The 24,602-nt window shown below is 40.2% G+C and overlaps 1 protein-coding gene across 6 annotated transcripts in view; it reads left to right on the top strand.

Moving 5' to 3' along the window:
- ZDHHC8 (zDHHC palmitoyltransferase 8) overlaps positions 1-24,602 on the top strand; it is a 141,799-nt gene that overhangs the window by 101,444 nt on the left and 15,753 nt on the right. The window contains exons 4-13 of one of the 6 annotated variants that reach the window (XR_012652326.1): positions 541-713; positions 1,419-1,521; positions 4,856-4,947; positions 6,654-6,786; positions 7,666-7,783; positions 8,514-8,623; positions 11,595-12,631; positions 15,597-19,066; positions 21,460-21,521; positions 24,401-24,415. Coding sequence is in view for 1 of the 6 variants with exons in the window: in XM_075041510.1 (XP_074897611.1) it covers positions 541-713; positions 1,419-1,521; positions 4,856-4,947; positions 6,654-6,786; positions 7,666-7,783; positions 8,514-8,623; positions 11,595-12,631; positions 15,597-15,768 (1,938 nt within the window). In the remaining 5 variants the exon portion in view is untranslated. Of the gene's footprint in view, positions 1-540; positions 714-1,418; positions 1,522-4,855; positions 4,948-6,653; positions 6,787-7,665; positions 7,784-8,513; positions 8,624-11,594; positions 12,632-15,596; positions 22,944-23,753; positions 24,209-24,400; positions 24,416-24,602 lie in introns of those variants that run through there. The other 5 variants (XR_012652324.1, XR_012652325.1, XR_012652323.1 and 2 more) reach the window with 5 other exon arrangements.

Here is a 24,602-nt window from a genome sequence, read left to right as displayed (position 1 = left end):
TTGACTGAGACAAATAGTTAGGTTTGGGTTCATAACTATTGATGAAGTTGTGCAGAACTTTGCCTGTGTCTCATCCAGATGTTGCTTTTCTTTGGGGACCTGCTTGGTAAAAAAGTATCTTTTGTGATGTCTGTTGTTTAAATTGGATTAATTCAGCTTTGTGTAAATACAGAAATGTAGGGTGAGAATTCTGCAGCAGTATTACATCTTCAAAACATTCTAGGTTATGAGAACTTCATTGTAATTGACTCCTCATGCTAAGGAAGATAAAAAATTAGTGCTTCTGCTGCTAGGAGATAAATAGCCTGGTTTTTATTTTTTTATATCCTCTCTTCGAACCTCATAAAGACTCAAGTACCTCTCCATCCATAGATACAGAAACCACTTGGTCCTAAGAAGAGAGTGTAGCATGTTGTAAAACTGCAAACAGCTGATAGCCTGATATAATATTACACGATGGTGGTTTAGATTTATCTCTAAGACAATGTATTTCCTTTCACCACTTGGATATTGTTCCCTGTGTCTCCCTTTCTTTACAAGGATTTTGACCATCACTGCCCATGGGTCAACAATTGCATAGGACGGAGGAACTACCGCTATTTTTTTCTCTTCTTGCTGTCCTTAAGCACACACATGGTTGGAGTATTCACCTTTGGGCTCATCTTTGTATTAAACCATATGGAAAAGCTGGGAGCAGCTCATACTGCCATTACGTATCCTTCTTCTTGGTCTTTCAAGGCTCAAGGTGGCCTTGAGGAAAATGTGAAAGAATGAATCTCAAGATTTGTCTTCCAGGAACTGGTGGACATCTACTCCTCTCCTCATCCCGCATTGCTCTTCCCCTGTAAATGCTTAGTGGAGGTTTCCCTCTGTACCTGTCTGACCTGTATAACCATCAGTTACCCCCAAAACTATAGCTGACCTTTCGTCCATCTCAATCTTTGCCATGACAACCCAGCAGAAGCATATGCTGCCTCCCCAAATTTTACTTCCAATTGGGTGTGACTCTAAACTGCTGGGTACTATTTACTGTATTTAAAACAGGGGTTTAAATACAGTTACTGTATTTTAAATTAGAGTTTGCCCTGGAAGCAGCCCTGCTGCATGCTGGTGTAATACATGAACCCCTGGCTCTGAGGGGTGCTACTCCTGTTGATAGATTAGTGCAGAATGGTCTTCACAAGATGGTTAGAGCCAGAATCAATGAGTTCACGTTATTTTTTAACCATCTCAAGGATAAGGACCCAGGCTAGGAGGAGATGGACTTGACTTTGAGATAAAATTTAGTTAGCCTAATTAAAGGTGAGGGACACCCTGCCTATTTTCAAGGTGGGTTTTTTTTCTCCTTTTCCTCTCCCTCTCCTTCGTAGCCTCTTCTCCCCTTCATTCATCCCAGTTTCCTTAACTCCTGGATACAGAATGGCTGTCATGTGCGTAGCTGGGTTATTCTTTATTCCAGTCATTGGTCTCACTGGCTTCCATATTGTTCTGGTGGCCCGAGGGCGCACAACAAATGAACAGGTAAGAAGCAATCCTTTCTCCGTGTTTGTGGCTAAGATGTTGAGTTGGGAAGGAAAGTCAGCAAGTCAGCTTGGGTAAAGCAAAAAATGATCAAAATCTCAGCAGTAACACTTGTTATGGGAGGTTTTGTGAAGATCTAGGAAGATTGCCTAGTTTTTTATTTTCAGATTTTTTTCTTGAATGCATTACAAGCAAAGATTTCCCCCTTCTAACCACAAAGGAGCATCCCAGGCTTATTTACCATTTAAAATCTGCTCATGGCCTTGAAATAGGTTTTATGTGGTGAGTACCGTCAACCCCAGTTCAGATTTTATGAGTCAGACTGAACAAATCATGAGATTGAATGAAAGGAAGAAAGGAAAAGATTAAATCATGCTTTTGCCCTGTCTGCTGATATTTTGAACTCCCCCAGCTAACCCACACTGCACATAATATGATCTGAGCTAGCTCTTTGTCTCGCTCTCTGTCTCTCTCTTGTTCTCATTCTTATGTGCACACACACGCAGAGGCTATTGGGCCTAACTTGTTTTGCTTCTCCAAACCAAGTGCCAACATGACATCTTGTGCCAAAAAGCCTGTAAAACTTTAGTTCCCCTACAGTTACTGAAATGTATATAATCCACAGCCCCTATGTGAGCGTTCCAGACCTATATGCATGTGCATATTAATAGCATGATATGGGCGATAGAGATTTAGTCATGGGATCGATGGCATGCCTCTGCCATTTGTAAGGCATGGCTTAGTTAGAAAGCTTGACACAGGGTCACACAGTGTGCCAGTCAGCTGCACACAGCATTTTCAGCTTTCTTCCCAAGGCTAATTAATTGTGTGCTTTCACAGCTCCAGCTCCAAAGCAGCCCTCACACATCTGGGTTTTTTTCACTTTTTTTTCCACATCACACTTCTTTTTCACTTCTTTTTTTTCAAATGCTTTTTTACTGCTCTTGCATCTATGGGTGCTCTCTAGCTCATGCTGAGCTGTGTGCTGTTCTGGCTGTCCTGCAGGCTGATGGCTTCATGCTTATGTAGCTTGTATGACTGCTGTGCAGACTGTAAGAGTTGAAGACATCTGTCTGAGGCCAGCCCTTCATAAACTAGGATGGGATTGTTTCCTATCCCACAAAAGACAATAAAAACTTTTATCCAGAATAGTGTGGGAGGTTTACCTAAGCAAAGAATCTGAAGTCATCCTGAATTGTTGCCTAACATGGCCTTTGAACAAAGCAGGCTTACCATAGCTGTAGATCTTTAAATGCTTTTCTCTGTCCTTGGAATCAGCTGCTCTTCATTTTAAAATTGATTTTGGCCAAGTATTAGGTTTGATAGTGCTAACAACAGTAGCATGAAACCCAGGGCATTTCAGTCTCATAGCCCAAATCATGGTCTGCCTTAGGGTTGTCTTTGTGCAGTGATGAAAACTGTCCATGAAAATGTTAGGCTGAGGAGGAAGGAAAGATTTAAATTTAAAAAAAAAGTAAAATTTATCTTCTTGACTTTGTGGCTACACTAACATTTAGGAAGGCTGAGAATTTTGCATTTAACTTGATTGAAATAACTATTGGAAAATGCATCCTAGCTTGGTTTGTTTTCTTGAGCTACCAAACCACTTGAGATTAATCCATCTTCCCATGCCATTTTCTGAAAATTAAATATAATCTGGTCTTAATTTCTGTTTAGTCATATGTACTGCCTGTCTGTAACTGGAGGATGGATGTTCCCAGCCTTCAGGTCCCTTTCAAAAGAAGCATATCTAAGTAATTAGAGCACCAGACCAGGAGTGATGGATATGAGATCTGCTCCTGGCTTTGCCACTGTTTTAAAACGTTCACTTTTCTCCTTCAGTCTCAGTATTGATTCTCTTTTCTCACACTGTTATCTGCTGCCAGCTTTCCAGTTACAATATGCTCAGCTACACTTGTCCTCTTTTCCCAGTACATTTTATAGGCCAGTGGTACAGACATTTCTGGTGTTTTACTGTATATTTTTAGTATTTGTTCATTCTGGAGTTCATAAGTTTTGAGCATTCATAGTAGGCAGACTGTGATTTAGGAGTGCATAGTGGCTGAGTTTAGATGTTTGTGAGCTTTCTGAATGCCTCTGAAAGTCTTTTATGGAATCAAAATAACCCATAACCCAACATCTGCTCATATCCTAGTATTTTTAGTTTCTGAATAGAGTAAATAAATATCCTTCCTTCTGAGACTGCTTTCTATCAGTGGATTTTAAACTACTTTAGAAACCAAATTGGTATAATTAGTAATGTAATCTGTGAGTTAGAGAAATTTTATTTTCATATTGTTTTTGAGAAAATGGGCACAGAGTATGAAGTGCTTTGCCAGCATCTGGCACAAGTCAGCTTAAGCCCAGGATTGAATGCAGATGTGCCAAATGTCCCAGGCCCATGTTTTAGTCATCAGGTTACTCTTCCAACACTCAGAACTTCCAACATTTCTCTCTTGGCCTTTTAAAGAGTTTTATGTTATATCAGAGGCCAGCATAATATATTGCAAAATCATTTAATCGTCATTATTTTATGTGCAAGTAATTAAAGTATTTCTGGTACTCTGTAAACTTGTTGCTAGATCAGAACTATGAGTTGATTAAAATACATTACTTGCAAACAGCAACAGTAATGCTTTTAATGGCAACCACTATTAATCTCTCTGGCTTTATTGGTATTTATCCCCATATGGTTACTTCCAAGTATCTGCCGGTAGAATACAAACCCTTTATAATGCTTATGAAGCTTTGAATGGATCCTGCCAGTCTAATGAGTCTTGGCTTTTATTAAACTAGCTCATTTCCAAGCAAACATCATAATCACCAGGGAGTTCCTGGCACCCTCCCACATAAGGCGGTGGTTTGTACTGATTGCTGCTAGGGATGGGATGCTGATAGAGAGGAAACATTGCTCTCATCCAACATCACAAATGTTGAATTGACATTCCTGTTTGTTTGGAGGGGACTTGGCAAGGCAGAGGAGTGGAAGTGAGGGGAATGAAAGGACTAAAACAGGATGTCTGTCTGACAGTAGGCACGAATCTAATGGAGGAGCAGCATGGAGAGGTGAACCTGGCCACTTGAAACTTAGCCACATTGAGCTCACTGCCCTTTTGGGAAGGGATCTTCCGTTGGTGTGCTTCCTAGCTAGAAGTAGCTGATGGAGGTGTTGTGTTAGAGCAGGAGAGGGGAAGTGCAGCATTCAAAGAAAAATGATCTGTTTGGGAAGGACAGTAGGGTCAGGGCAAGTCATACTTGTTCTAGGCTTTCTGAGGGTTGGATGATGACTTTTATGTAACCAGAGGTTTGAGCACTGTCCTGAATATGTTTCCAGGTAACAGGTAAATTCCGTGGGGGAGTGAATCCTTTTACCCGAGGATGCTGCGGAAACGTGGAACATGTGCTCTGCAGCCCCTTGGCTCCCAGGTAAGAGAAATGCTGTCAACTGGGAATGAGGGAGGTAGAGTAGTTGTTGGGACAGAGGAAGAAAATGTACTTGATTGGGCTCACAAGTGAAAGACCATTGATGAAGTAACAGGGAAGTAAAGCAAAACATTTTCCTGAAGGCAGAGCTCTGTGATAGCTGCTTCACTGTTGCATGGCTGTAACCTGTCCAACCTGTCCTGCTTTCTTCGTGGAATACATAACCCTCATCCCAGAAATGTTTATTTGAAATGAGTATGCCAAATTATATCAAGAGCTGATATCCTTGTCTTCACCAACTTCTTTATCCAGTGGATTTCAGTAACAAGGTCAGTTTCTGTATGTTATCATATTCCCAACATGACTTTTTGCACTGTACAGTCAATGTCCAGGTATTCTAGTCTGCTGGAGAAAAGGAAGGAATCTAAAATCAGCCTTTCTCCTTAAGACTTAAATCTAATTTAAGGCTGCTGTGGTTTTCAATCTTACTGGCACTTCCATTATCATAAAACAGATTTTCAATGAGGTCTACATCATGGAACTTGGGATTTTATTTATGGCTTTCTATTTTGGGGGAAATGGATTTATCGTTTCACATTTTGAAATCAGGATTATAATGCAGTAGATCAGATGGGAGTATAAATATCCTAGGTGCTGAGCTGTCCAACCTGCAAATATGTTAATAATCATACTACAAGAAGACTTATTTGAGCATTTTCAGACTGTTGAGCAATTCCAGACCCTGACACCATTATCTGCCTTTTTTCCCTCCCCCACTTTGCTATGCAACAAATAAGTCCTAAAAGACTGTTACATGTGTTAAGGTGAAGACACTGGAATAGCTGCTTCTCAAACTTACCAAAACATGAAAATTAGGCCAAGACAATTTAAGAGAGCCAGATATTAGAAGTTGGAAGACACTCCTATTGAGAGGGGTGTGAGTACTATCATCATGGCTATTCTCAGACTTTCAGCAAGCAGAATGTTTGTGTTCTGTGAAGCCCTGTTCAAATTGTCCTGTATATTGAAAGTCACTGAGCCATCACCACTAGAATGTCCTATTCACTAGATAAAACAGGGAAAGCTTGTGCATATATTGATATTTATGCATTGTACAGCCACTGCTCAATTGCACTTACAGAATTGTAGTCCACTGGAAAGAAATTAGATATCTAAAGTCAGCCATTTCCCTTTAGATTTGTTGCTTCCTGTAGACCTATCTGTTTCTTTTACCTGCATTTATTTGAACACCTAAACATGCTACAGAAACAAGTAATCCTGTGGTAACCTACAACTGACAGCACATCATCGTCTCCATGTTAACTCCCCATGTGCTGCATCTTATTCCCCCAGTCACCGTCTTCCACTGCAGGGAAGCTGTTTCATGTTAACTAGGTAAGATCTAGTAAATCGCTTCCAGTGGTGGTAGGCCTCTCTCTCTTCGTGTGAACTGTGCTCTCGTCCATCAGTGCTTCAAAAATTGCTTTGGTTTTTTAATGCATCCTCTCCTTTTGCTCACTAAAAAAACAATTGATCTTTTTATTTTATTGCTTTTTAATTATTACAGCCATTGAAATAAATGGAGTTTGCTTACCTAGATTCTGACACATTCTTAAATCATACTGTGGAAGCAGGAAGATTTTCTTGTCTCTATGCCTTGTTCTTAGGTTATTGTTTATTTTAATGATGACTGTTGAACAATTAATCAGGTACATAGTTGAGCCCAAGAAAAAGCAAGCTGTGAGCGTGAAGCCTCCTTTCCTCAGACCTGATTTATCTGAGCGACAGATCACAGTGAAGATCAGTGACAATGGGATCCAAGCCAACCTCAACCGGAGCAAGGTAAGGCAGCCTTCAAGCGCTGCTTTTGAAGAGCATTGATTGAGCATTATCAAGCCTGGGAATGAGTTTGTCATTGAGAATCTCTTAGAGATGATGCATTTTTTGGAGAAAATTATAGAGTTTGAGTCCTTGTCATACACTTCATCCTCTGAAAGTAACCCAGGTTCAGTAACAGCAGCTCTTGATCCAGTAACAGCCTTTTTTGCAGCTCTATAATAGAATGCCTCTGGGCATCTTTTGGAAGAGGCAGCTGTTCTTTGCAATAGCTACTTTCTGTCCCAAGAGTTACCACCTCTTGGTGTTCAAATTCATTTTAATGACCATAACACTGTGCGGGAACCCTTGTACCACCAGGTCAGCTGTTCTACTTTAAAGGAGGTTTTGAGCTTCCAGACTGCAGGAAGGCTTGTAGTCCAGTGAAATGAATATTGGCTCAGAAGTTGAGTTCTCTTCTCTCCTATTCTTTTTTCAGTTTCTCCTGGCATGAAAGGAGAGAAGGATTTGTTTAATCATATAAAAAGCAGTGAATTCAAAAGAAGCCACCTTGCAAGATTTTTGTGGATAGTTACTTGTTACATTCTTTGCATAGTTACTTGCTGAGAGATGCCTGAAAAGTTGCTAAAAAGTTCTAGAAAACACCATTGTCTTCTACCACATATTAGCTAGCATGAAGTAGACTAGGATAGCGCATTTAAAATTATACTGGCTTGTTATGACAATGCTAATTTTACACATGACATCCTTGTCTGCAGTGGATGCTAAATCATGTTTGTCATTAAAGGTATAGGTAGTTCTTGTTCTGTGGTACATCCAGCACTTTGACACATGCTGTTATTTAACCAAGTTGTGGGTAATGATTGATTCTTTGGTCATTTTCAGTCTAAAATTAGCCTGGAAGGTCTGGAGGATAAAAGTATGGATGTGCAACCACCTCTCCCACCCAAAGGAGATCCAAGCAAGTACTCCGAGATAAAAGGGCAGCTGGGCACCAGTGAAGGTATAGTTGCATGATCAGTGATTTATTTTTATTAATAAGAAAATATTTCAGCCTCTTTAAAAGGCTTCTGGTATTCTTTCAAAACAGTAATAGGATCTGAGTGAAGGGTTTTTTTTCTATTTATAGGAGTTCTGAACTAGGGGAATAAACAGCAGTAAAGGGAGAGAAAAGTCAGCTTGAAGTGCTCCATTCAGGCATAGGTTGGATATTTCATATCAGTTTCACAGAGTTTTTAAACCCTTTTAATCCCCTTCTTAAATTTTCGATGAATTTTAAAATGAAAAATGTCATTTTGAACTAAGGAATCAGAAATACTAGCATGAAATGCTTGCGCATTACAAACTGAATTATTTCATTTATGAAAATGTGAAATTAAAGCTTTGATGCTATTAAAACCCCTCTTTTTTCAGACAAAATTAGTAGCTGAATTCAACCCAAATATCTAGTACTTCAAATTATGGCAAAATTACTACTCACCAAAATATGTCACCCCACTTTAACGTATTATACCTTGTTTCTTCTTCTCTTTAGATCACTGATCTGGCAGCAATGTACTGTTATTTCCACTAGGGTCCCATTGATTTTGGTGGAATTCTACACAAAAAGTACTGCAAATTTTATTCTTTCCAGAACAGATCTCTTTGCAGAGGACCACGGATAGCAAGGAATTAGGGATGATAGCTTTCTGTCCACACATTTTAATAAAAAGTCCTTTTTTTTTCTTTTACAGAAGGTGGCCTTTCACCCAAACTTATCAGCCCTCCTACACCTGCCATGTACAAGTATCGACCGGCTTTCAGCAACAATCCCAAAGTCCACTACCATGCTACAGCTGAGCAGGTGAGTGAGCCTGGGAGAATCTGCTCCCAGCTAACACTGGGCAACATGGGGCTGAGGATAAATTCACCTCAGGGCTCTGGTGAATGTCAGAATGTAAAAGTAAATAACAGCACTTGGCACTGTTGTGTAATAGTGTATATTTTCGCTATGCTTCTTATGAAAACATGTCTACTTTCACAGCTTTCCTCTGTTGAGCTTGACACGTCTGTCCTGCTGACAGGCATGCACTGCTGCTTTACTAGTGTCTCGGCCTGATCCTGAGATGCTGAGAAGTGTCACCTCCCATTGGCTTCTCCTGACATAGGTGCCAACTCAGGTTCACTTCAGAGGGAGCTGGGCATGCTTAGCGCTTTTCTGGATCAGACCCTTTAGCCAACAGACAACCTCTTCAGTGATTCCTTAAGATGTCAGCTTGCAGAACAGAAAGGACTTTTAAAGCATCCCAAGAGATATTTTAGTTAAAATTAAGGGAAGATTCCTCATGTTTGACCTTCCTTAGCACCTTCTCAGTGCATTTGCATTATATGGGGAAAAAAACATTCCTAACACTTGGCATCATTTCCTCCTGTCAAGAAAACTGAGGTCCAAACAATTAGAGAGACTTACTCCAGAATTTTGACTGTTTTATCTTTTGCTTAGGAGTTTTGAAACAGTTTACACTGTTTCCTTTGGAAGCAGAGTGCAAAACTAAGCCCACTGCTAATAGGCTTGTTTTTCTCATTTATTTCTCATGGATTTGTTGCAAATATTCCTTGGCCCCCCAGGACCTGAAAACAGCAGTTTGAAAATCACTGGTCTAACTTGTATATTTGCAATATGTATCAAAGTCTTCGCTCACCAGTGGAGATACCCTTAAAACACACATACCACACACAATGCACTTTTCTTACAATGAATTTCATCAGGTCCTCCAGTGTCACCCCTGCAATAACAAGGGGGTGATATAAGTAAGGAAAGGAAAATATGGTAGAAATATATCATTGACTGCAGCAACACTGGAATAAGACAGAATGTTCCTTAAATGGTGAAGAAAACTTTTCTAGTATCCTTCTCATTTTGAAAAGGAACTTGGCGATAGATGGTAGAATTCCAGCTACCACCAAGTTCGGGTTTTAGTCTTAAAGAATAATTGTAAATCTTATTCTCTGGATTTGTCCGCTTAATGAAGAAAAGACTGGCTTATGAAAGGGAACATAAGAACAACAGTGTGTTCACTGTATCCAGAAAGTTTAATATCCTATCATCTTCACTTTATTACATGAAAAATGTCTTGACATCCAATTCAAAATATTCTATTTACAGACATCAGCTAGCAATTTTGAGCTGTGTAGGCAACAGTATTTTGGGTCATGATGCCAAAAGTCAGAGAGCTGTGGAAGGCAAGCTTGTTTTATTCATTCAGTACATAGCCATAGATGCAATATAGATATGGGATAGTTTCTGATTAGGCCAGGAGACTGGTCAGTGCTGTGAAATGATAACAGGGTATGGCGTCTTCACTGTGAGAGTTGCTGTTTCATTCCTAAGCTAAAAAGATGATGTTACTATAGGCTGACTGGTGTGCATACAATCAGCTTTGTGGACTTGTTCAATTTTATAGTAGTCACAACTCTCTAGTAGTCATGTGGGAATATTATAAAAATTAGTTCACTTGGCAAGCTGATAGGATAGCACGTATTTGTCTGCCAAGCCATATCTAAGTATAAGGTACAGAGGGAGAGTGACTAGCTGGTGTGAGGAATATCATGTTGTCTGTTCTCTATCAGCCTGTTAATGTAATTCTGCTTTTGAGCAGTGAAAGCCGTTAGGAAGGAGGGATTGGGGCACAAGGGTAAGTAGCACAAATATACTTATAAGCTACATCATTGCTCTCTCCTCCTCCTTCACAGGCTGTCACTTGGTCTCCTTTTTCCAGAGAAGGCCAAATTTAGCACCATGCTCTAGAAGTTAGTGAGCTGTTTTGCACGTTTCCCTATCTTGTAGCTCAAAGAAAAAAAACTTGAAGAAAAATTCAGAATAAAACAGATTTTTGCCAGTTAGGCCTTTTTGGATAATTTTTCTTTAAAAGAAATTAGATAAAGAACAAACTGCATTGACTGCATTTCTGATTAAGTATGTGACTGATAATAATTCTTTGTTTGCAGAGCCAATGTAGCCAATTTGCTGTACGTTATGGCAAACTCTTCCTTAAAAATAACAGCAGAAATTATTTGCTTAGCACAGAATGGCATTTTAAGCTAACAGAACTGTAAGCAATCTTTCACAGAGTAAAACAAAGGGAAGTCCTATTTGTTTTCAATGCACATAAATAAATTATAGCCTATGTTTCCTTCTCTGACATGGCCATTCTCTCCTACACAGGCAATAAAAAAACAGAAAATTGATTCATTTTGTAGTCTAAAGGTAGGAATGAGCCTCTCTTCTTTAATTAAGCTTAGATGCTTAATTTTTAAGACCTATGACCAGAAACTCAGAATTACTGAATATTTATAGCTCTGAGTAAAATGGATAAGAGTGTGCTGGTCCCCAGTGTGTTGAAATGAAGCCTGAAGTATTTCTGACTCAGCATGCAAAACCAGACATCCCTCAACTCAGGATCTATTTGTAGAAAACTTGAAGTGCTTTTTCCAAGGGCAGTATTATCAGATTACAACCTGATTTACCTTGACTAAGATTTGAGTCTCAGTTTAGAAGGTCTTGCATTTTGTGTTTTCAGTGTCCATGTATTGACGTATCTATTACTGTCAATTTTATTTAGCACTTACTATGAATAACTCCTACTTGCTTCTAAGGTGCTTATCCATATGCTGAACAGGAGTTAGGAGATTCCTTACAATGAACCTGTGTCATAGCTGGGCTGAGAGTCTGAGAGAAGACCTCCAGCTCTTTTTTTCCCATGCACTCGCCATGGAGAGCAAACTTGTACTTACATATCATTGGCTTCTGTTTCTCATATTCACCTCTGTTTTAGATCACCATGCAGGAGGGACACAGCCAAGGGGCTCTGATAGAAGAGGATGGCAGGAGCCTTGATTACCAGTCTGAACCCAGCTTGGACATCCCCAGCTACCGGAAGAGCTCGCTCCACAAGACCTATCAGTCTTCCCCACTTCAGATAGATTCCTTTGCCATCAATTCACGATCCCTGAGCCTGAAATCTGCTGGCAGGAGAGGGACAGACAAAGTGCCCCTTCATCCAATAAAGTCTGAAGGGGCGGCTTCCACCCCTTACAAAAGCATCTTTTCTCCCAATTCCCTGTCAAACAGAAATGGGAGTCTTTCATATGACAGTTTGCTAAACCCCATGTCGCCCTCGGGGAGGAAGTGCATTGCCCATTCTGCAGTCAGCTCCGTTGGGTACCACTCCCCATATTTATCAGCCAAAATGTGCCATCTACGGGGGAGTGAGCTGCAACGCCAACCACCACAGAGCTTTAGCCCAGTGCTGGGGGGTCCAGCTCCACACCAGCGAGACCCCTCCCCAGTCCGCTATGATAACCTTTCCAAGACCATTATGGCATCCATCCAGGAGAGGAAAGAGATGGAAGAGAGGGAGAAGCTCCTTCACTCGCACCCTGATTCAGTGTTTGCAGACTCAGGTGTCTATGACACCCCTAGCTCTTACAGCCTTCAGCAAGTCAGCACACTCTCTGAAGACCCACGCAGCATGGCAATGAGATATGGATCTAGAGACAATCTGATGGCTGCTACCAGTTTTAGCACAAGGAACCCTATACTGCAGTCCTCAGTGTCTTCACTCTCAAGTGCAATGACAAGAGCACCAAGGACTTCCACAACCTCTCTGCAAGCTGATTTAGCTAATAATAATGTCCAGTCCCATCAAGCACTACAGGGCAGGGTGAGCAATGGCTCCTACAAATCCCCAGGCCACCAGGTCCCGTCATCCCCCACAGGGATGCCTAGGTCACCCTCTTATGGAGGCCCAAAGGCTGTCTCATTTGTAAACACTGTGGAAATTACAGAGGTGCAATCAGTGGGAGCACAAAGGTATGTACTGCTTTAGGTGCTGCTTAGCAATGTGAATCTGTGACTTGTGAAGCAAGCAAGTGCAGAGTGCTTCACTAAAGGCACGACCCAGATTACGTTTGCTGTAGACCAGCAAGGGTGGGAGGTTTGTGGGTGCTCTTCAATTCTGCGGCACCCTCATAGCAACCTCATCATGATAAAATGTTTGTGCATTTGCTGTAACTTGAACTGCAAGTGCTCAATTAAGTTGTAAAAGTCATAGTGATTTAGTGTCTTAGCTCAATTGAATAACTATTTGCAAGATATGAGGCAAATTATCCCTCCTGTTATGCACAAAAGGGTGGAGCTGTTGTTTTAGTTTGCAGCCTAAAGGAAGGCTGGACCCAGCCATTGCTTGGACACAGAGACAAAGCTGGGATCACAGCACATGCAAGCATAGCCTGCACTAAGGAAACAGGGGCTGAGACCAGTTGTGGAAATTGTGCTTGGTGTAGAGACCTGTGTATTTAGCTGTGTTGAGTGTTCCATTATACAGAACTAGTGATAAAAGCACAGACAATCTTGGTATTACCTTAGGGCCTCACTACCCCCTTCCTTGCTGGGAGAAAGCATGGGTAGAAAGGATTTGCTGTGCTGAGAGCCTGAGTAAGTGATCTGAGCAAGATCCTCAGCTGCAGCTTCTGCATGTGCTTATCTTTCTTCCTCTTCCTTCTGGAGACTGTAGGGCTTGGAAAGTCTGAAAAGAGCTACATGATCCCACTGAGGATGCAGTATTTCAGCTGATTTGGGGCCTGGAGGGGTCCACAGAAATATCTAGGTTTTCTTTTTATCTGGCACTTACTGCACTATGCTGTCCTCTGGTTAAGGTTCCAGGTTTCTCACTCCAGTATTGTCCAACATTTTGGGGAAAGTTATTGAAATGTGGGAGAACTGTTATTGTAGGTCTCCTGAAGTTTAAAGCCAGCAAGTTTTTGCTCAATGTTTTCAAATGAATTGTAGTTGTTAAGATGATTTTGTCTACTGGTGGAAGATCTAAATTTCAGGAGATAGACGACCATTTTTTCCTCTTCATATGTATTAAAGAATTGAGTCTGTTTCAGTGAAAGACCTGTGGACTTTGTTTTGCCTCCCTGCCCTCTGTTTGACACCTGGATGTGTCAACTGCTGCTGTAGGAAAGATGCTAGTATGAAAAGTTTTTGCCTTTTCTTAGTCTCTGGTTCTTGGTTATGCTGTTAGCCTGGTAGTCCCACTGCTTTTACATTGTGCTTGTTTAAAATGTAGAGCCTGTAAATTCACTTCAGTTCAGCTCTTTAAAGTAATGAAAAATACAGTGTCTGGCAAAAGTGGTCTAGCTATTAAAATAGCTACAGATCCCATCAGATGTTAAAGAAAGTTGCAGACATATGACACCATTCCAGAGGATCTTTTTTACTCAAGTTCCTAAAGTCAGGTACTGAGATTAATAAATGAATAGCTTAATAAACTTTTTTATCTAGTGAAGTACACCTCCCACAGGCACTCTGTGCTTTTTAAACCTAGTGTGTTTTCTCTGTCAGTAACACTACAAATTACTTTCCCTTCTCCCCTTTCTCCTAACACTCCCCAGCTCCTTTCTGCCTTGTTTCAGGAGGCAGACTGTATTCTTCAGGAGAATTTCAGCACTGAATTAGGGCTTTTATAATACTTCACTGAGGCACATGTAGAATTTAGTCCCTGCATATTTCAGCTGTTTGGGGATCCAGCAGCATTTTACAAAACCACACAATATTCTTTTTTTTATATTTATATATGTGCATTTTGCTGGTTCAGATACCCACGACTCCATTCTCTAGCACAAGCACAGCTTATACGTGTAGCAGAAGCCAGGCTGGTGTGAGCTGATGGACCTGCTGCTCTAGCTCCAGGGTACAGCTGTCAGACCAGGTTGCCGCATAAAAAGTGCTTTTAGTTTTGGAGCTAATCTGAGCCTATCAAGAGCTGTGTAAAAGTCTGGGGTAGTTTGTTTTGTTTTGCAGACACATGTGAAGAAAGAAATTGCCTTTTGAATACAGTTAATCCACCAAACCCTCTGGCCTCCAGAAAAAGTCAGGGTGGTCTAAAATAGCTCAGGCTACCTCAGTTTGCAGGCAGACAAAAAGTGTTCCCTCCTGGAAGGTATTTCAGCCCCTGGTCACTGCTGCTGGCATGAGCCAGTCTTAAACTTCAGACTGAGGCAAACGCAAGCAGACATCCACTGTGCAGGAGTAAGATGTGAGAATACAGCAGACCCCGGTTGTGGTGGCACTTGCAGAACAGACACAAGTTCTCTGGTAGGCTTTTATCTAAGTACTTTGTGAGTCTCGGGGACAAGACACATTAAGCTTTATTGTGTAGTGGCCTAGATTTAAAAGATCTTTTGAGGAAAGCCTGTTGTCCATGCTCCCTGGCAGTAGGTCATAAGAAAGGAAATTATTTTAAAGAGTCCATCGGGAACATGGTCTTTAATTACAGGCATCCTAGAGTGCTTCCTGACTTGATTCAGTTTGTATCTTCTGTCATAAAGAAGTCTTATGCTTCACTTCTCTTATGTCTTTCAGAGATGAGCAACATAATTTCATTTAACTGGATATTTAAGTGGGAAGTGATTTTTCTGAGTATTTTATTTCTGATTGTAAGACACAGTTTGGCTTAAGGTCAACAGTGGTGACAGTTAAACCTTCCTGCGACCTACAAATGCTTATGCAATCAGTTTCGTTCAACAAAGCATTTAAGCAAGTAATTAAATGAACAAATATTACTGGGGTCTGATCCACTAACCTAATGGCCAAATGAATTCTCTCATTTCAGTGGCTTTTCATCAAGTATATGGGCTTCAACAAGGTTGCTCCCATGCTTGAATATTTTGCAACACTGGGACTTCAGGGTAACAGGGTAGCAGGATGAAGCCATTCTGCTATCACACTTCGGTCAGTAACATTGCATCTTTTGATATTTCTTTTGATGCAGGGATGACATGCAGTTGAAGACACCTCACAGTAAAATAAATGGACAGCCAAAAGGAATATCCAGGTTGGGCTCAACATCAAGTTCCCAGGGGACGCCTGTCAGCCCTGCTAGACACTCAAACGTTAAGAAGGTGTCTGGAGTTGGTGGAACAACCTATGAAATTTCAGTGTAAAATAAAATTAATTAAAAATAAAGAGCCATCCACTCAGCCAGCCATGAAGCTAGGAGCACTGTGAAGACTCAAATAACAACAAAGAAGGAGCAGCAGCAGCCGGCCACTCTCCTTTTCTTGTTTTGGGTTTGTTCTGTTTTCATCTTTCTCTTTTGGCCAAAAACCAGCTGCAGCCTTATTCTTGAGGGAATCAAATTGTACAGTCCATCAGACTCTTCCTGAACCGACAGGCGGGAACTGGCTATGACCTAACACCACAACCACAGAGCGGATTTCTTTCATGCAAGAGAGCGCTAAAGCCATTGTGCGTGTGTCTGTCCAACAAACCTGTTGTGTGCCAGTTGTACTGTGAAAAAGTATGGTCAATCCAGGATCATTCAGTTTTCCCCATGCCCCTTCCCAGTTCTTCTGGCCAGCGATGTGTCCGGCAGGAGTCAGAGGCCCAACTGCTGTTTTCCTACCGACATGGAAAGCAGGCTTCCTGTGCTGGGCAGTCTGCGTGTGCGAGAACTGCTCTGTGTCCCCCAGGCGTTGCAGGTCAGGTTCCTCCTCCTGGGAAGGAGCAAGGCAAGGGCACTTGGGCTGTGAACGCCGTGTCATCTTTAAAAGCCTCCCTGCTCCCTGGTCCCGGATGGGAGCAGGAGAAAGGATAGCAACAGCCTCTCACTGTCTGCCATTTGCCTTCCTGTGTGTGAAATTGTGTGTGTGTGTGTGCGCGCGCGTGTTCGTCTCTCGTGGAAAAGGACCGCAACAATAGTAAGGATCTTCCACTCTGACCTCTTGCTCCCTCTGGTTTTTAAAGGCTTCTCTGACTTGGAAACAAAACCAAGCAGATAAGAAAGGCAATGTTTGGATGGGAACATATTTTAAACAGCCGTCAGCTGCTTTCCCTGCACCCTCCTTATTACCTGTTGGATTTAGGCAATAACATGGTTTACTGCCTTGCCCTGGTGCCGTCTGTGTAATCCTGCAGCAAGGTTATCATGATCTGTTGAATTTACAGTGTGTGTAACTGAGCCAAGCGTACATCTACAGGATATAAATTTTCTATCTGCCTAATTACTAGCACATTCCCTCTGGTCTTCAATACTGTTAGACAAAGGATTTTCCATTTGGGTTTTTTTCCCCTGGGGAACAACTTTTTAAAATTATATCAATCAAATCTATTTAACATTCTGAGGTTTATTTTTCCTGTCTCCAGAAAACTACATTTGCTTTCTTGGATTTAAAGACAACTTCACCATAAAAAACAAGAAAGGGGTGCATTACTTTTGTCACAAATATGTGGACTCTGGCAAAGCTAATCTGGGGACAAATGGAAATTTTTTTTCTTTTCTCCATTTCTTATCTCCTTTTCCTTCTTATTCAGTTACCACCTCAGAAGTCAAAAGTACTGAGAGCTGGACCAATGCTAACTAGCCAGATCATGTGTGCAATTAAGAATATCCTAGGCGACTGTTGCCAAAGTCACTAAAAATGATTATTTATCACTGAGCCAGTCAGCATATGAAACCTCGACTTCCCACCTGGTTCTCCTGGTGAATAGTTTTGACTAGAGAGCTAAAGTCATAATTTTTCAGGATATTTGTTTCAAGGAGTTGAATCCTTTTCAGTCCTTGACTATAATGGAGAGCTCTCCAGATATTTGGTAGCAATTCAGAATGTGTTGATAACATCTTACTTGTTTTTATGTATGTTGAGATTAATTATTCCAGAAGGCAAATATTGACCTCAGTTTTGCCTGGTTAAAATTTATCTTTTGATTTGATAGATCTTGACATCTGCAATACATGTTTACTATGTCCCTTGTATATCACACCATTTTTTGGAGAGGAAGGTTGAAGAGAACATAAGAAAGTTAATCATCTCTCTTTGTAATGCTCTATGTTGCTTGAAGGGAGAAACCTGGAAAGCAATGCAGCTACAATAGGCCAAAGTTATGAGAGAATGAACTAGAAAACAGTGTGCATTTTATTGCCTTGGTGATATTTTAAATGGCTACTGTAGGGACATTGCAGAGCAGAGAAGCAATAGTCTTTCTATGCAGATTTGCTCACTGGCATCTAGAATATTGTCTTTAGTTGGAGGCACCATGTTACCAGAAAGATGCTGGCAAACTGGATCAGGCACAGGTGGAGCAATGTATATTAAAAGACTGGACAGGCTGGCTGGTGAGAAGATTTAAAGGGCTAAAAACATGTCATGGGCTAAGCAATGAATTAGAAATCGAGTATCATAATTTTACAAATATGTTACTTAAAAGATTTAAAACCAAAGGTAAATCAAAGGGTTGTCACTGGTAACCAATGGTCTACATTTAGAAGGGGGCAGAAAAGATGGAGGGGAAGGGGCAGTGGAATAGTCTTCCAAGGCAGAGTATTGGAGACTAACTATGTAGGACAGTCAAACTGTATTTGGACAAGTCATTAAAAAAACTTCTGTAAGAGGTGAGCCTGCAGGGGCAAGGGGCTAGACCAGATGGCCTTATAGATTTCTTCCATCTTTAACTGTTATTAATCTGCACCTCCACCCTGATGTTAACTCCTCAGGAAGATGCAGTACTTCCTCAAGGACTGGAATTCACTCTGGTGCATAGAGTATCACACGACTTACTTGTTTTTAAAGTATCATGTATGCCATATGCAAGCCCTGAAAAAGAGGGAATATGTGACACACTGAATTTGGGCTAGGGAGCTAGACAAGGGCACATTTTATCATGTATCTTTGAATACGTACATGAAATTCATGCAAGCAAGGCTGAAAATTTGCACCAATGTAATATTTGAGATTTGCATCCCAGTGATGCTCCACTTTGATCGTTCTTTCTCCTGCATTTATAAACAAAAAAGCTACTGAGGAACTTGAAGGGCCAAAGAGCCTTTGAAGTTAACTACATTAGTTCATGAGAGAATTTCTCAGTAAGACTAAACACAGTATTGTGTGTATAAAGCACTAATATCCAGGGTTATTTTGACATAGTTCACAAGGGGTAAGGGAGGAAAGAATGAATGCACTGTGTCATTACAGGTTCAGATGTAAGGATTATATATTTTGTGAGTAGTTTTGCCCACAGTTGAGAGACATTCGACTTGTTAATAGGTTTACAATGGTACCAAAGTCTTTTTTTTTTTTTTTCCTTTTGAGGTTTGCATATAATTCAGTGCACACAGCCTGGAGTAAATTATTCAAATCTTCTGAAAGAATAATCTAAGCAGAACTGTTAACAGGAGATTGCATGCAGCAAATCCAGCCTCATTTCCATCCAAGGCACTGAACCTGCAGCTATTTTCTCATAAATGTAAGTGTCTGTTTCCATAGCTCCTGTTGCGGGACTGGGGACCTATTTATTAAATCTAATTTTGGAGCTGAAACCAGCCCATGTTAAAGTATAGTTCTTCAAGCAGTTTACAGGTTAGCAGTAAGGTTCTTCTGCCCAAATAGTCTCAGTTTTTACAGACACTGCAGGCCAAATCTTCAGCTGGTGTAAATTGGTGTGGCTCCATCAAAGCTCTTTAAGTGATGTTAATTTACAGTAGGTGGGGATCAGCCATGAAAATCCAGCACAAGTTAACACATCTTGTAAAGTAGCTTCTTTGTTTTTGTCATGCTTATTTCATGTTTCAGAAGTCTTAAATCTTTGCAACATGATTTTATTTTTAGCTGTGGATTGTATTACTTATTTAAAAAACAGCAATAGTTTTTGTTTAGTTTATGCATCAATTTTCATTGCATATTGCATTTTATTAGCCGTTTGTTCCCTGTTCATACACTCCCATTTAGCCTCCAGGTTTTCATTGTAGTACAATCTGCCTTGAAAAGTTGGATCTCTTTATCTTTAATTGTATAATATATTGAGTATTATGAAATTAAATGTACGTTACTACATGGGTGGGAGAGAGAGGAAATATTTTTACTTGAAGCCTTAATATTTTCTTTTTTTACTACTTTGTTTGTTGACCTCATAGGAAAGTCTGAATAGCAAAGTCTTTGAAACTCCGGGCCAAATACTGCACTGATATACAACCAGCATTTGGCCCCCTATGTCAAAACTGGATGCAGACATAACCTGGAACGAACAAGGGAAAAAGCCTCAGGGTGGCATATTTTCCTGAAGATCATTAATACAGTCTCAAAATGTGTCTGTAAGCAAGTACATTAAGAAGTCTTCAAGTCTTGAATTTTTAAGAAAGGCGATAGCAGGAACTGCCCTAATATCTTACATTTGCATTTTTTTTTAATTAAACAAAACAAAACAAATGTAATTACTTAGTTTGGTTAAAGTCAGCTCTAAGGGTTGCACAGAGCTATGTTAGTAGCCATGTGCAGCAAATGAACTGTGTTGTGTTGCTGGTCTAAAATTGCTAACCAAGCATAATATTGTGTCAACTTGGCCTAAGATAATCACCTCATGGGCGTTATAATGGACGTTCCACAGATGATGTCTATTCTCCTATAAGCCTAATGTGGAAATTGCAATGTGGTTTTCTTTGGACTATACCTGTGGTCCAGACTAGAGATATATATATATATATATTCAATATTTTTTTTGTGTGTGGGAAAGATGAGGTCAAGGTTGCTGTCTCTGACAGTCTGGAAAGTTAATGTCAAACCGTTTTTATGGTCTGTATTTCACCTGTTCTGCCACCTTGAATTGTTGGAATGTATCTGTGCAGGCTTTGTGGAGCTCTGTCTGTAACCTTTTTTGTGGCTCTCGTAATACATATATATTTTTTAAACCTTTGAGTCACTTCAGTATTTTCGAGTGTCCGGTTTTCCCCAGTGAGTTATGCCTCAGATGCATTTGTCTGTTGAGATGGTTCATGGTGTGCTGCCCTTTTTCACTTCCGTTTGTGCAAAACGTGAACTGAAACAGTAGAACTGGAAAGGCCAGTTCCAGTGCAAAATCTGCAGGTGACAAAATATTAAAAAAGTGATTGCAGGTTAACTCTCATTTTCAAGGTGCTTATGGTAGAGTAGAAAATATGCTGAGTCTTTAAAAGAGTGTCTCTTAGTTGTGACCAATGGATCATGCTTTTGAGGCCATAGTAAGTGGTCCGTGAAACAACACTACATGAAGTTTTCTATACTGTTTTTTGTTAAAGTTGTGAGGTTAATAGGGATCCTGTGGTCTGGCACAGCTATGAATCATTGCTACAAAGTAACTGTGGGAAAATGTTATATTGGTATTTGTTGAAATGTTCTGTCCAGGATATCTGGACTTATACATCCCAAAGATGTACAATTTTTAATCTATCTTCATCTATCTATCTGTTTCTAGGCTTTGAAAATATGTCTGTTTCATCTGTAAGACTGGCTTATAACACACACAATTGCCAAGCCCTCCTAGCAGCAGCTGCTGTAGGATTTCTGATGCCATAATTTGCATATATAGGCTAATTACATTAAGCAAGGATCCATTCAAGCATGTTCATTGTAAATGCCAGTCATAGTTGTGTCATGTCTTCACACGGCAGAGATTACCTTATATATGAATTGGCCAAAACGTAATCACCAGGCTCCGTTGATGTTGGCTACATCAAACAGAATTATATAAGCTCATGATCTGTTTTAGTACATTTTATTTAAAGACATTTTGTCTTACAGTGATCTTGGCTTTCCTCTCTTTAAGTAATGGATAAATTATCCAAGTTTGTATTCATTTCTCCATTATTGTTATTTTTTATTCTGCAGGACAAGTTTCAGTTCACATTTTGGAACATAATAAGGAGAGACAAAGGAAACTATTTATACAGGTGAATATATCTTTTAAGAGAGGAGCAGTTATATAATAAATAGATTAGAATTACTGTCAAAATAGGTTTTGTTCACCTTGTCACAATAACTCAAATTTTAAAGTAAGGCTTATTTCACAGCTGATTTCTCTGTAACCCTGAAATGTTTTTAAAATGTCTTGGTTAGACATTTCAAATTATATGAAGAAATATGATCTACTTTTATGGATTAAAAACAGTCCTAGAGAAGTGATGGTACATTTTACAGTGCCTTATATATATGTATATATATATATGTATATATATAATGCCTATATGTATATAAAGTATACATAACTGTGTACATATATTCAAGTAAAACTAGTTACAGGTGTCCCTATCTGATGTATTTTAAATGGAACTGATCTGTGTTGATAGAAGAAAACTGGTTGTATCAGCAGCAAAATACAAAACCAAAAATGCTCACTAAAATATAAGCAAATAAAATAGACTGGAAACAGTGTTTCTGCCAGTGGTTATCTTCAGGCCATAGAAGACTATGGTAGACCCACCATTTTAAGGGGTATTCAGAGAGAAGGGAAAGCAGTGATGGAAGCCTGGAGAAAGTGGAGAATATATATGAGCATGGGGGATGCCTGAGAGCACCCCAGTGCTCAGACCTATAAAGGAGAGGTGCAGGAGGAAGGGACGGGCTGTCTTTCAGGGGAAGCTGAGACCTTAGATGAACCATCAGAAGTCTCCTCAAACAAGTGGCCTTGAGAAAACTGGCTCTTGGCTGTTACAACAAGAATCCTTCAGCCCCACTGGTGTTGACGGTATTTCACCAAGTCTTTCAAATGGGCAAACTGATTCCTTCCCACCAAATATTTTGTTTTCTGCCAACAGGGATGCAATACTCATGACTGTAGCTAGGTATGGAACAGGCACTCTCACAAAGCTTCAGACAGTGGATCTTATCTAGAGAGAGAGGAGTGGCTTCTGTGGAAGAGACTCCGATCTCCTGACTGTACGGAAGATTATTCATGTTTCCTTTCCCTTACAAATTATTTCATGCTGTGTTGCCATCCTATTCACCTTTTACACATGCATGCCTTGTGTGGATTCTTCAGACAGTAATTTTGCCATTTATTTGCAAGGAATATAAAGCACTGACAGCCTATTTGTATGGTATTAGATCTAGAATATATCTGGTCTGAGATGGACAGCATACAAGGCTATGTGAGTACTGTGGGCAATGCTGAGGTTTATCAATATTTCTAGACTGTGTTAAGATATTCCATCTATCTGGTCCTCATTAATCAAAGTAATTTCTGCATTTGTGGGCATAGGCCAGTTTGATCAGACTGTATGGCAGAAGTGCACAACATAACTTATGCAGCAGATTCTGCCAGTTCATGAGCTTTTCTCAGAGTTTAGTTGCATTTTAGAATAATACAGGTACCACAGGTAAGTCTTGTATTTTAAAAAATATTCCATTTCTGAAATAAAGCAATTATACAAATATAAGTAATTAAAAACCCTTCCTTTCAGCAGACTTTGTGACATGTCTGCCATGTAAAAACCATGAGGGCCATATACTACTCCTAAAGTTTATTTCACATCTTTAAACTCCTAGCCTCCACGTGGGGCTTGTACTATCCATCTATTTCTTCAATACGGGGTAAGAACAGGATTTTCAAGGATGTATTTGAGCATTGTCTGCGTGTGTGAAAACCTCTCACTGAACTCCGTGGTAACTGAAAGAAATGATGGAGAGGATATGTCCAATTAGCTGGAGAAAGGGCAATGCCTGGAACACTTTAAGGGAAAAAGTAGCCTTCCATACAAATGAAGAACAGTCATTTAGTTAGCACTGTTGTTTTGGAACCAAAGCGTGCCCATGAGTTTGGGTTCAATAAATCATGTCATTACACACAGTCAGCAATGAGGTCTCAATGTAGAGCTTTCCACACCAAAATCACAAGCCATGAATATTTGAGATGGACACCTAAAATGAGAATTCCTGTTTTCAGAGTGGCACGATAACATATTAAGCTCATGAATGCCATGCCTAGCTCACACTGAAATCTTAGCTCCCCTGAAATCAATGGTAGTTTCGCTTTTAATATTAATGGAGCCTCATTATACTTGACATGCCATTAGGAGTGGCACTGACAGGAATTTGCTTACTGCTATAGTTTTTTGGCATTAGGACTTCTTCAAGCCTCTAACTTGAAGCAAATCAAATACTTGTCATCTTTTTTCCCACAACAGGGGACAAAGGGGAAGTGGAATTTCATAAACATGTCCCATTTTGGGGCCAACTCTATTTTTAATGGAGCTTCTGTCCCTACTACAGAGAACTTAGTTAGATAAATAGTCTTCATGTAGGTGTTTTCGAGTGGAAGGCATCAAGGGGGAATTTGCATTTACTAGTGAAGCAGCAACATGGTCCTCTTCTGCCTTCTGGCTTGTCCTTTCATGCGATATGCAGGTAAGTGGCTCCTGGGCAATGTTTTCTTCCTGCCTTCACTGCTTCAATGGATATGAGGTGGACAGCTCCTGGGTGTGCCAATTGCAAAGCACACCTCCCTGCCATGGAGCAGATGTGTTGAAAGCCTCTTTCAGTTGTGTAGGTGCAGAGCACATGGGAATCTTTGGATCAAAGATGACTGTGGAAGCTCATAAAATGGCATTATAATCTGGTTCTAGTCCTGGGCCCAGGTGGTTTAGCAGAATACAGCTTTACTGTCAGCTTTTTCTCTTGTACAGTCATTTGAACAGATGGTGAAGGGGGTTTTGTTGTTGGGTTTTTTTATAACTACAAACCAATGCTACTTTTTCTTAGGAAAAACTCACCTTGTAGAAACTGCAGTGTCTGAGTAAATTTGGTGAGTAACAGCATGATTCTATTTTTGCAGCCTGAATATTATGAATCCATCTGGCCTTGGGATCAGCCCTTACTGTCTCATTGACAGATACCTAAAATAACAGACTTGAAAACAGAGAAGTAAGTAGTTATAAATAGGTGGTACTTGGTTATGACTGATTTTTCAGACACACTATGACATAATGCAGACAAACTGCTCTGTTGTTGGCCACAATCTTCTATATCAAAATGCA

The sequence above is a fragment of the Buteo buteo genome, chromosome 11 (genome assembly GCF_964188355.1).
Source record: "Buteo buteo chromosome 11, bButBut1.hap1.1, whole genome shotgun sequence".
NCBI classification, from domain to species: domain Eukaryota; kingdom Metazoa; phylum Chordata; class Aves; order Accipitriformes; family Accipitridae; genus Buteo; species Buteo buteo.
The sequence above is the reverse complement of the archived record's forward strand: the minus strand, read 5'-3'. Positions and strand labels throughout refer to the sequence as shown.